This window comes from Perognathus longimembris, chromosome 17, assembly GCF_023159225.1.
Source record: "Perognathus longimembris pacificus isolate PPM17 chromosome 17, ASM2315922v1, whole genome shotgun sequence".
In the NCBI taxonomy this organism is placed as follows: domain Eukaryota; kingdom Metazoa; phylum Chordata; class Mammalia; order Rodentia; family Heteromyidae; genus Perognathus; species Perognathus longimembris.
In genome coordinates, this window is record NC_063177.1 from 21,139,160 (window position 1) to 21,152,300 (window position 13,141).

Here is a 13,141-nt window from a genome sequence, read left to right on the forward strand (position 1 = left end):
TGATAGGCAAGTGCTCTTTCACTGAGCTAAGTTCCCAATCCCAAGTTTCTTTTGAAGGGTCTCCTTGATCTCTTGTCCCTTCTAGATTCTTCCCATGCCCTGGGTTTTACTCTCTTAGTTTCTCTGTGGCTGTCAAAGACCTATTTGTATGTCCTCAGCCCATTTGAGCTCACTGAAAGTGGGAGCTAGGCCTTCACTTCTTCATCCTAAGTGCACGCTATACAGCAGGTGTTGAGAAATAAAATAGAAGTCCCAGCAGTGGTTGACAGCTTGTAAATCCCAGCTATTCAGGAGGATCATGGTTTGAGGCGAGTCTGGACAATAAGGTAGTTAAGACCCTATTTTACCAACAAGCTGAGCGTGGTGGCATGAGTCTGTGGTCCCAGCTAGGCAGGTCATAGGTAGAAAGATCATGCTCCAAAATCAGCACCAGGCAAAAACATGAGACTCTACTGGATGACTAAAGTTTTTTGTTTTTTGTTTTTAAAGCACTGAGGGTAGAGTGCTTGCCTTGCAAGCACAAGGCTCCATCATCAAACCTCAATACTGAAAAATAAAAAAGGAAGGGAAAAAATAGGAGCAAATAAATAAAAAAAAAAATTCAGTCTAAAATGAAATTTATCCTGGACTTTCCCTAAAGCTAAATGTTTCCCACTGCAGTAGAGAGGGAGTCAAAACTCTTGAGTTACACCTAGACCTACTTACCCACTTCCCCAATCACTTCCATTTTGTCTCTTTGCAGATACATACTTTGATGCCAATAAGCATATCTTAAGTACTTAGTATGTCCTCACCACGAGATTTCACAGTAACCTTTCAAATTATTATAAAGACTGGACTAAATTCTGAGAATTCACAGGTGAGTTTGCCAGCCAGCCAGAAGCCAACTAGCAGGAAAGTAAGCCTGAGCCAGGTATTTCGCTATCCCTGTGGGTCAAGCCAGAGATTGCAGAGTCAGTGGGTCGCTACTGCCACCTACTGGACTAGTGGAATAAAGCTACAAGTGACTGCCAGAAATTTGGGCACCTTCCCCAGAACTGGAAAAAAAAACCACTGACTTCACCTGCCACGTTTGGAAAAGTTGTCAGAGTACATTGCTTCTGAAGTCAAAACGACTTCATCAGAAACTGGGTGCCAGTGGTTCACACCTGTAATCCTAGCTGCTCAAGAGGCTGAGATCTGAGGATCAAGGTTCAAACCCACCTTGGGCAGGAAAATTTATGAGTCTCATTTTCAACTAAACACCAAAAAAGCCAGAAATGCAGCTGTGGCTCAAGTGGTAGAGCACTATAGCCTTGAGTACCAAAGCTCAGAGACAGTGCCCAGGCCCTAAATTCAAGCCCTAGAACCAGCAGCACACGTGTGCGCGCACGCGCACACACACACACACACACACACACACACACACACAACCAAAAACCATAGCTTTACTTTACTCCCCTAAACCTGGTTTCTCCAAAGCCTGCTGTCCTAGAATCCCACTGATTTATCCTGGATCTACCTCAGTCCAGGGACTAGCTCAATAGAAAACACTCCCTGCCAGAAGCAAGGAAGCCTTATTCTTCCCAAAGACCTTGGCCTCGCAGCCGGACTAAGTCAACAAAGCAGAAGCCGGCCCTGCCTCCTGCCTTCCTGTTGTGCCCTTCAGCCTGATGTTTCTCCTTGGCCTGCCACACTCTCATTCACACAAGTGCGCGCGTGCATGCGCATGTGCGCACGCGCACGCGCACACACACGCGCGCGCGCACACACACACACTCCAGATGTATCCCTCTCAGTGATAGGGTGGAAATCTGCTAAGACACCTGCGACAATCTAGATGGGCTACTGCCAAGTTTATTTTTCTTACCCCACATTTCAACCATCCTGTGAAAAAGTTGGACCTAAGAAGGCACACTGGAAAACCACTGGCAGTGCAGAGCCAATATATTTACTTAGCCAAGGAGCTTGCTTCCGTCTCCCAGAGAGGTGGGCTCAGATTTCCTTGGGCAGTGTGGGGCTTGGCTGGGTACAGTCCCTTGCTTCTGAGCATGAAGATGGTCTCTGCAGCCCCTGCAGTCCACTTCTCAGGGAGGAAGAAAGCACTCAGGAAAGGGCCCTCTTGGCCCAGGCCCCAGGCGCCTAGAAGCAGTGCATGGGGAGGCACCATACTCCAATACTGCTTGGGCTCATGATGCTCAAATTGCCTCTGAAAACTTATTTTTTTTAATGGAGGGGCTGGGAATATGGCCTAGTGGTAAAGTGCTCACCTCATATACATGAAGCCCTGGGTTCGATTCCTCAGCACCTCATAAACAGAAAAAGCCAGAAGTGGCATTGTGGCTCAAGTGGTAGAATGCTAGCCTTGAGCAAAAAGAAGCCAGGGACAGTGCTCAAGCCCTGAGTTCAAGCCCCGGGACAGGCAAAAAACAAAAAATGGAGAAAAGAGGTACCTTTCCCTACAATTTCCCAAAGACCAGAAAGCCAGAAAATAGAAGCAAGTATATACTAAAGCTGGGTATAGTGGTACACGCCTGGAACCCCAGCACTCAGAAGACAGTTCTACAATCTGGGCTACATAGCAAGACTTTGTCTCAAAGAAGAAAAAAATTACATACGCAAATCATAAATGACTAGCGCTGGAAGTGTAGCTCAGTGGTAGGGTGCCTGCTTAGCAGGAGGAAAGTCTTCCACTGCAAGAGCAACCTCACCACCTAAAATTGTGAGCAACACAATTCCATTTGTTCTGTCACCAAACAAGCCACACAAGCTTTTCACCAAGTTGCACAGAAGAAACAAAGGATGGTCAGCACCTATCTTCTCTACCTCATGATGACCTGCCCCCATGCATGACAGATTTGTTCCCACAGAGGCTCAAAACCTCGCACCTTTTGCAGAACAGCTCCCTCACCCTCCTGCTCCTAACTTCCCACCTGAGCTCCCATGTCACAGCTTAGGTTCTTGTTTCTTCTCAGGACCTCATGCCGTGAAGCAGACTGCAGTGAGCCTCAGATCACCTGACATCCACCTCCCAGGGTACCCCCTGTCCTGTGGCCCTGAGCTATCTGAACATGCAAGGCATAATCATCTTTGGCGAGATGCCTGGAATTGCCAGCATCTAGAAGTCCTCACTCCTCAGGGGCCTCTAAGAAGCGGGGCTGCCATCCTGCATGCTCTCCACACCCCCACTTGTCTCACAACCCACTGGGCCTTCTCTTCCCTCTCCCCCTTTAAATTTTATCAAGATATATTGTACTCATAAATTGATATGTTGAGCCGGGCACTGGTGGCTCCCATCTACAATCCTAGCTATCGAAGAGACTGAGGATCAAAGCATCACTCACAGTTCGAAGCCAGCCCAGATAGGAAAGCCCACTGAGACTCTTATCTCCAATAAACTACTCAGAAGCCAGAAATGGCACTGTGGCTCAGCTGGAAAAATGTTAACCTTGAGCAAAAGGATCAGAGACAGAGCTCAAGCCCTGAGTTCAAACCCTAAGATCAGCACCAAAAAAAAAAAAAAAAAAAAAAAAAACACCAAACTTTGTCTCCTCACCAATAAATGAATCCACTACCACTACCCTCCCCCTTTTTTTGTCTTGCCAAAAATAAAAAGGGATCGGGGTTTAATACTTAGCCATGAGAAAAGGAAGATTATACACAAAGGCAAAATTGCCTACACGCCCTCACCTCACCAATCGCTCTTTCCACCTGTTTAATATTATATCCTAAGCACGAGCACTTGCATGTGGGTTCTTCTCACTACTGTTGTCATGAGTAGATGCAGCACACCATCTGCATTCAGTCTGCATCTTCTCTCCACAGGAGGCTGGTGTGCTTCCCTTTTACCACCCCCACCCCCCCCATACACACACCCTACCCCTGTCTTCCTCACTCCCGTTTCACTCATTGAGACGCTGATGTGGCTATCTTTCTGAGAGCTCTGTGATTCTCTGGCGAACCACTGCATGGGACACCAGAACACAGCAGTATTCAATCCAAAACCATTAACCAGCCCTCTTCCCCTCTGCTTGTTCTCTGGACACACTTGGATTTCAGGGATAAAAAATTCTAGGAGACCTCAAAATAAACTTTTTCTGACATGAGTCCTTTGCCTAGTACAGGCACCTCCTATCTACAGCACTTACTAACTTGGTTCCTTATCTCTTCAGACAGTAACCCTGTTTTCTGTAGTATGTTTTAGCAAACATTGGAATCCTATTAGCTGCAAGTCCAGAAAAGGACAATCTACTTTGCTGAACTTCGGTTCTGTTATTCTGTACATTTTGTCTTGTAAGTAAGTTTATCTGTTTGGGGGACGGCAAGGACAAAGAGTGAACAAATGCAGCACTGATACTCCGTAGACATTATGCCAAAAATGAACTATACAATTGGTGGGGAAGGGGAGTCAGGAGGGAAACACTAGGAGAAAACCAGGGAAGAAATGACACTGTTCAAATATATACTCATTGCCTGACTTTTATGTAACTGTAACCCCTTTGAACATGACCTTCACAATAACCATTTTAAAGTAAAGTAAAAAAAAAAAAAGTCTAATAATAAAGAAAAAAGGTTCTAGGGCTGGAGATGCAGACTCAGTGGTACAGGCCTCTGCCTAGCACACCTGCACAAAGACCTAGGTTCAGTCCCCAGCACTGCTGGCTGTGGTTCAAATGTAGAGCATTGTCTAGCAAGTGAGAAGCTGAGTTCAAACTCTAATAGCACCAAAAAATAGACAAGTACATAAATAAAATTCGAGTGTCTTTATTTTCTTAACTTTACAGAATGTTTCCTCTCTGCTTCCTCTAACAGACTCCATTTCCCCCTGAGCCAGTGTATTGGGAATAACTGGAGGGAAAAGCCAGAGATAAACTTTCTAGACGCAGCAGTCCTGCACACACAACCCTTCATCAATGGCAGCAGGGGAGTGGTGGTGTTTCTTTGTTCAACCTACTCACGCTCATACACTAAGCTACTATTTTCTTCCCTCCTGCTCCCTTTGTACACACAAACTGCCCACAGCATGACTTCTGCACTTACAGTTTCACAACTCCAGCTAGCATGTGGGTCAGCACAAACCTTCAATAACATCCTTCCCATTCTATTTTAGACTTCAGCCTCTCACTTTCCACCTATATTTCTCAAGGTGACTTGTTCATGCCAAACATGCCTGTGGTCTCATCAGCTGTGACGTGGGGAAGGAGAAAAGAGGGGTGAGCAAGGAGAGCAGCTGTCCTCTCTAGGAAACCCCTCATGACACGCTGCTGCTTTCTTCATAAGGCTCTACCTTATCCAATCACCCTGTGAGGCCCTGGAAATCAACTGAAGAGCCTGGCAGCAGTGGCTCCCACCTACAATCCCAGCTACTCAAATGGCTGAGATCTAAGGATTGTAGTTCAAAACTAGCCTTAGCAGAAAAAGCATGGAGACTCTTATCTCTAATTAACCAGCAAAAGGCCATAGTGGAGCTGTGGCTCAAGTGGTAGATGACCTATCTTGAGCAAAAAAGTCAAGGGAGGGCTGGGAATGTGGCTTAGTGGTAGAGTGCTTGCCTAGAATGCATGAAGCCCTGAACTCAATTGCTCAGTATCACATAAACAGAAAAGACTGAAAGTGGTGCTGTGGCTCAAGTGGCAGAGTGCCAGGCTTGAACAAAAGAAGGACAGTGCCCAGGCCCTGAGTTTAAGCCATAGGACTGGAAAAAAAGAAAGTTAAAGGACAGTTCCTAGACTCTGAGTTCAAGCCTCAGTACTGGCACACACACACACAAAAGAGAGGCACGGAGAGACAGAGAAAGAAAGAAGGAAAGAGCGGGGGGGGGGGAGGGAGGAGTAAGTGAAAGGAGAGAGAGGAAGAGGAAGGAAAGAAAGAACTAAAGACTAAATGCTCAGTTAAGTGTCCTGGTGTCTACTCACATTTCAGAGCTGAAACTTTCTGATTCAGTTTCCATGAGGAGGGAGGAAAGTAAGAAGCATCCCCTCACGCTGGGAAAAGAAGCAAACATGACTGACTGGCTCTGGTGGATCACAGGCTTGCAAGGTATCCCTTACTATGTTCTTACATGCACAGAAACATTTGCAAGACAGCATTTAGAAGCTGGGCACCAACAGCTCATACCTGTAATCCTAGCAATTCAGGAGACTGAGATCTGAGGAGCATGGTTTAAAGCCAGCCCAGACAGGAAGTCTATGAGAGTCATTTCCAATTAACCACCAAAAAGCCAGAAATGGATCTGTGGCTCAAGTGGTAGAGCATTAGCCTTGAGCAAAAGAAGGTCAGGGACAATACCCAGGCCCTAAGTTTAAGTCCCAGGACCGATACAAAAGAAAATAGAAACTTGAAGAAAAGCCTGAAAAATAACTATAATCCTAGCTACTTATGAAACTGAGATCTGATGGGTTGGGAATATGGCCTAGTGGCAAGAGTGCTTGCCTCGTATACATGAAGCCCTTGGTTCGATTCCCCAGCACCACATATATAGAAAATGGCCAGAGGTGGCGCTGTGGCTCAAGTGGCAGAGTGTTAGCCTTGAGCAGAAAGAAGCCAGGGACAGTGCTCAGGCCCTGAGTCCGAGGCCTAGGACTGGCAAAAAAAAGAAAGAAAGAAACTGAGATCTGAGATCTAAAGGAAATTGAGACCATGGTTCAAGCCAGGCTGGGCAAGAAAGTCCCTGAAACTCTTCTCTCCAATTAGCCACCAGAAAACTAGAAGTGGCTCAAGGTGGTAGAGCACTAGCCTTAAGCAAAAATGTTCAAAGACAGCATCCAAACCCTGAGTTCAAGCTTCATGACTGATAAGGGGTGGGGGTGGGGGGGGAAGAATCAAACAATTGACAGCCAGGTGCTGGTGGCTCACACCTGTAATCCTAGCTACTCAAGAGATCTGAGGATCAAGGTTCAAAGCTAGTCCAAGCAGAAAAAGTCCATGAGACGCTTACCTCCAATTAACTACTTAATAAAAGACAGAAGTGGATCTGTGGCTCCAGTGGTGGAGTGTTAGTCTTTAAGATCAGGGACAGTGCCCAGGCCTTGGATTCAAGTCCCCAGGACTGGCACTGGCACAAACATACACACATACACCAATTATACAATTGCCACTTAATTCATTTCCCACTGAGTTCCCTAGACTACAGAAACATTCAGTTTTCCCAGCAATGAGACTGGAAATCAAATACAGACTCATCAGTGTCTCTTGCATTCCAATCCATGACAAGAATGCCAGATATACAGAAGCAAAACAGGAAAAGATCCTTCCCCCGCCCCCCCAGAATAGTTTTAGGTCACCAAATACTTTAAGACAGCTTAAAAGGAAATAAACAACCTGTTTCTTTCTTCTTACCATGGACATGTTCATTGACTTAGATAGTCTCCAATACCTGCTAGCTTTTTTCTTAAGAAACATTTTGTTGGCTGGGGATATGGCCTAGTGGCAAGAGAGCTTGCCTCGTATACATGAGGCCCTGGGTTCAATTCCCCAGCACCACATATACAGAAAACGGCCAGAGTGGCGCTGTGGCTCAAGTGGCAGAGTGCTAGCCTTCAGCAAAAGGAAGCCAGGGACAGTGCTCAGGCCCTGAGTCCAAGGCCCAGGACTGGCCAAAAGAAAAAAAAAAAAGAAACATTTTGTTTACGTAAGTATTAGACCTCATAGAGAAGCCCTAGAGTCTAAAATATCAGAACAAATACTTTGTTCCTTCTATTTCTTGACAACTTCCTTTACAACTTTCTAAGTAAAAATATATATAAGCAAATAAGAACCCAAACCCATAAACATAGCAACAAAGAAAAAGCAAAGCACAAATAAAAAAAATTAATAGTCTCTTCCTTGTGCCAGAAGTGGCATGGAGGATCACAGTTCAAAGCCAGACTAGATAGGAAAGTCCATGAGACTCTTAACCTAAATTAACCAGCAAAAACCCAGAAATGGAGAGGTACGGCCTTGAGCAAAAGCAAGTCAGGGACAAAGTCCAGGCTCTAAGTTCAAGCACCAGGACCAACACACACACACACACACACACACACACACACACACACACACACACACACACACACACACTCTGAAGAGAACAGCAATAAACAAAAGAATAATGTTCATAGCAGTACCATTCACAACCATCAAGAGGCAGACACCTCACAAATGTCTATCAAAGGAGGAAGGATCAACAAAATGCAATCTGTCCAGTGGTGAAACGACTCAGCCATAAAAGGTATGGAATGCTGATACATGCTGCAACAGGGTGAACCTTGAAAGCATTGTGAGGGGTTAAAAAAAGCTGCACGAGACCACTGCACACACGATTCCACACACTCACATCTGCCCATCCCACCTAGGTAAATTAGGGCCAGGGATGGAGCCCAGAGTGTTAAACGTCAAGAGCTTGGATCCCCCAGAACACAAGCACACACACAAGAACTGCCAGACAAGGGGTTGGATCTCTCACCTATGCCTCCAAACCATCTCCCAACCTGTTTCCATCCTGCTCCAAACCTCTAATAGCCCTCTGGGGCCATCCCACAGCTTCAAGTGTGGTGTTCACACTTCTGAACATTCTTATTCTTCTCCGCTTGCCGGGAGATCCAAACCCCAAGGCCCTTTGCATAGCACTATCATTCTACACCTTGGCAGGTACCACCTCAGAGGAAAGGTGCACATCTTTCAATGAGTCGCAGCAACCCACAGATTGACACTGCAAGTCTGTGGCTACATTTGTCTATCTCTGGATAGCTACCATCATGGATGCTTAAGCATTGGCCAGGCCCAGTGGCCTCAGGTAAACAGGGGCATTTCTAAGGTCAATAAGCTAGTTCCTGGCACAAGCAGTGATGGTTATCAATAATGATCTGGGAAAACCAGGCATGCCTGCACGTGCATGAAACAAGTTTGTGGAAACCCTACGTGATATAAGTCTTGTGGATCGCATTACGCAGAACGGGTGTGGGACACCTGACATTTGTTGTTAGCTGCGTTCCCACCCAGTGTTGGCCTGAGATACTCAAGGGAATTCCTCTCCTCATCTGGCTCAGGCCTCCAGCAGCCGGCCTCCACTCTCAGCCACCCACAGCATCTTCCATTTTCGAAGCCCGCAGAGGTGCCCCAAGGCCTCCCACGCTTGTTATACACTGGAGCACACGCAGAACTCTGTTACCCACTCCCACACACAAGCAGGTACAGAACATCCCGTGAGCCCCACCCAGGTATGAGTACAAAACATGCCCAGGGTCCTCCACGCCCGTGCCATGTTATCCACTGAGCACGAGCCCCATGTGCAATACCCCACACCGCTCAACAAACCTGACAATTTTCCAGCCCTCATGGCACAGCTGTGCCCGAACCAGGGCCCCAGCCCTGGACACTACAGGGCCACAATACACAAGTGTAGCAACGGCTCGATACCAGGCAGGGGGACATCGGCCAAGCCACTCCTGGCAGAGGCACAGGGACAAGGGTCCTGAAAATGCCAGAGCAGGTAGCACAGGAGTGATGAAGCCAAGCACTCCTCACCACCTGTTCCATGCTGGGTCATCAACAACCTGGGAGCTAGGCACTAGTGGCTCCTGCCAGTAATCCTAGCTACTCAGGAGCCTGACATCTGGAAAAATGCAGTTCAAAGCCAGCCCAGGCAGGCAAATCTTCAATGCTTATTATTCTGCAATTAACAAGGAAGAGGTGTGCCTCAAGCCCCAGTATCATAAGATAAAACATCTCAGAACTTGGAAGAATTAACAACAACAACAAAAAAAAGAGGCAAGTGCTGGTGGCTCACATCTATAATCCTAGCTACTCAGGAGACTGAGAATCACGATTCACAGCAGCCGAGGCAGGAAAGTTCAGGAGACTCTTATCTCCAGTTAACCACCAGAAAACCGGAAGTGGTGCTGTGGTTCAAAGTGGTACAACACTAACCTTGAGCTGAAGCTCAGAGACAGCTCCCAGGCCCCCATGAACCCCCCCCCCCCAAAAAAAAGCTTCCTTATTTTAAGGCAATTGAAACACAACACTTAAAGCTCAAAACTATAATGTCCTGAGACATTCTAACAATATGCAAGAATTCAACTTATGCTAAAAGTGGAATCATGATTCAGCAGAGAGAAAATTAGCCAAAATAGCATTAAAAAACAAAAACTGCTTATGGAAAAAAACTGAGTTGTCCTCAGAAGAGAGCTTTTTCAGGGGAGGGGGGTGTCTCAGCTGTGTGGCTTGAACTCAGGAACTGTGTGTTGTCCTTGAACTCTTTTTGCTCAAAGCTAGTGCTCTAATACTTTGAGCCACAGCTCCACTTCCAGTTTCTGGTGGGGTTAGGATAAGAGTCTCAGGGACCTTCCTGCCCGGGCTGGCGCTTAACCATGATCCTAAAATCTCAGTCTCCTGGGTAGCTAGGATTACAGGCGTGAGCCACCAGCACCCAGCTCAAAACATTTTCTTTTTTAATTTGCCAGTCCTTGGGCTTGAACCCAAGATGGCACTGTCCCTGAGCTTCTTTTGCTCAAGGGTAGCACTCTACCACTTGAGCCACAGCACCACGTCCAGCTTTTTTCTGTTTATGTAGTACTGAGGAATTGAACCCAGGGCTTCATGCATGCTAGGCAAGCACTCTACTACTAAGCCAGATTCCTAGCCTCTCAAAAAAATATATATATATTATTATATATATATAATATATACATTTATATATTTTTGCCAGTCCTGGGGCTTGGACTCAGAGCCTGAGCACTGTCCCTGGCTTGTTTTTGCTCAAGGCTAGCACTCTGCCACTTGAGCCACAGCACCACTTCTGGTCATTTTCTATATATGTGGTGCTGGGGAATCAAACCCAGGGCTTCATGTATACGAGGCAAGCGCTCTTGCCACTAGGCCATATTCCTAGCCCCTCTCTCAAAATATTTTAACTCAACAGATAAAATATCTCTGGTCACCAAAATATCTCAAAAGTGCAGGAGTAAAATAAACTTATTTGCAACAATGAAAAACAAACCATTAGGCTGGGAATGTAGCTTAGAGGTAGAGTGCTTGCCTAGCATGCATGAAGCCCTGGGTTTTGATTCCTCAGCACCACATAAACAGAAGAAGTCAGAAGTGGTGTTGTGGCTCAAGTGGTAGAGCACTAGCCTTGAGCAAAGGAAACACAGGGACAGTGTCCAGACTCTGAGTTCAAGCACCATGACTGACAAAAAAAAAAAAAAAAAACACAAAAAACACAAAAAACTCTAGGTATTTGAAAACAGAAAAATAAAAATATTAACTTGATTAATATCAAAGAAATACATATTAAAACAATGATATCACTTTTCATCTATGATAATTAAAAAGATAAAAAATGTAAGATCTGCCAAGCACTGGTGGCTAACACCTGTAATTCTGACAACTCAGGAGGCTAGATCTGAGATCTAAAGATCATAGTTCAAACCTAGCCCAGGCAAGAAAATCCATGAGACTCTTATTAACAAAAATCTAGAAGTGATAAAGCCATAGCTATGAGCAAGAAAGAATACAGGGACAGTGCCTAGGGCCTAAGTTCAAGCCATAGGAACAATACACCCACACAAATTGTTGCCATTTTTATACACTGCCTAGAAGGAGGAACAAATTAGCAATACCTACCAATATTATCTTCTAGTCCATTAATTCCACATCAAATGTCAGTCCTCTAAGGAAATAACCATGAACATGGCCAGAGATACACAAGAATCTTTATCAAGAGATTAGAGATATGCATACTTCACCTGCATGACTATACATGAAACTAGCTGTAAGACTTCCATAGATTTTAGAAAATGTTTAAGAATTACAGAAGGTCTGGACCCAACAGAGAGCCATTCAATAAGCAGGTCTCTTTTTCTGGAAAAAAAAAATTTACACACTAACACAAAATTAAAGCATGTCTCAAACCAATCAGCAATTTTGTCAGCCATCTCTGAAAAAGTTGTACAATGTCTCCAAAATCTTCCCAAAGGGTTTGCAGTACAACTTCACAAAGTTATCCATGTTCCTCTCTTCTCTAGTGGCCAGCCTGGTGCATAGCATGTTTGGCTACAAACATCTCTGCTGACTGTCCCTGCAACATTTTCATGGCTCGCCAATAGATCTGTCCACAGTTCTCAGCTCTACCAAGGGGTGGTTCAATTCTTCTTTGATGTAATCCATCCAAAGATCTTTAAAAAGAACCAAATAAATAAAATAAATATAGTTGAATGTCTGACAAGGATTTATTAGAAAGACTTAATTCTTTAATATTAAGATTTCTAAGACACTTGACCAGGTTATTTCCCAAGTGTCCTATGGAAAACAATTCCTCTCCTAGCTTCTTTACACTAAGGTGGAAGAAAAGAGGTATTTTTAAAATTTCCTGTTATAAGTGAACCTTCACATTAATCTTAACAATTCGTGTTATTTAATGAACTGAAAAAACTAAATTTTGGCCAGGTGCCATTGGCTCACATTTGTAAACCTAGCTATTCAGGCCGAAATGGGGAGTATCTCAGTTTGAAGCTATCTTTGGCAGAAAAGTCTTTGAGGTTCCATTTCCAATTGACCAGCAAAATGCTGAACAAAAGACATGGGTCAAGTGGGAAAGCGAGGGCTGGGGATATGGCCTAGTGGCAAGAGTGCTTGCCTCATATACATGAGGCCCTGGGTTCAATTCCCCAGCACCACATATACAGAAAATGACCAGAAGTGGCGCTGTGGCTCAAGTGGCAGAGTGCTAGCCTTGAGCGGGAAGAAGCCAGGGACAGTGCTCAGGCCCTGAGTCCAAGCCCCAGGACTGGCCAAAAAAAACAAAAAAACAAACAAGTGGGAAAGCGAAAAGGCTGAGAGTGCAAGTTCAAGTCCTAGTAATGGTGTGTGCGCACATATACACATAAACAAACAAAACACATACACTACTCAACTGTTTTAAAGGAGGAGGATTCTGCTGGGCACCGGTGGCTCACGCTTGTAATCCTAGCTACACAGGAGGCTGAGATCTGGGGATCTTGGTTAGAAGCCAGTCCTGGGCTGAGAATACAACCTAGTGGCAAGAGTGCTTGCCTCATATACATGAAGCCCTGGGTTCGATTCCCTAGCACCACATATATAGAAAAAAGCCAGAAGTGGCACTATGGCTCAAGTGGCAGAGTGCTAGCCTTGAGCAAAAAGAAGCCAGGGACAGTGCTCAGGCCCTGAG

The 13,141-nt window shown here is 45.3% G+C and overlaps 1 protein-coding gene across 1 annotated transcript in view; it reads right to left on the reverse strand.

The window, feature by feature from the left end:
• Positions 1-11,654: 11,654 nt before the first annotated feature.
• Utp6 (UTP6 small subunit processome component) overlaps positions 11,655-13,141 on the reverse strand; it is a 34,891-nt gene continuing 33,404 nt past the window's right edge. Inside the window, exon 19 of the mRNA XM_048365860.1 lies at positions 11,655-12,128. Within this exon, the coding sequence (XP_048221817.1) occupies positions 12,043-12,128 (86 nt within the window). The 3' untranslated portion in view covers positions 11,655-12,042. The remainder of the gene's footprint in view (positions 12,129-13,141) is intronic.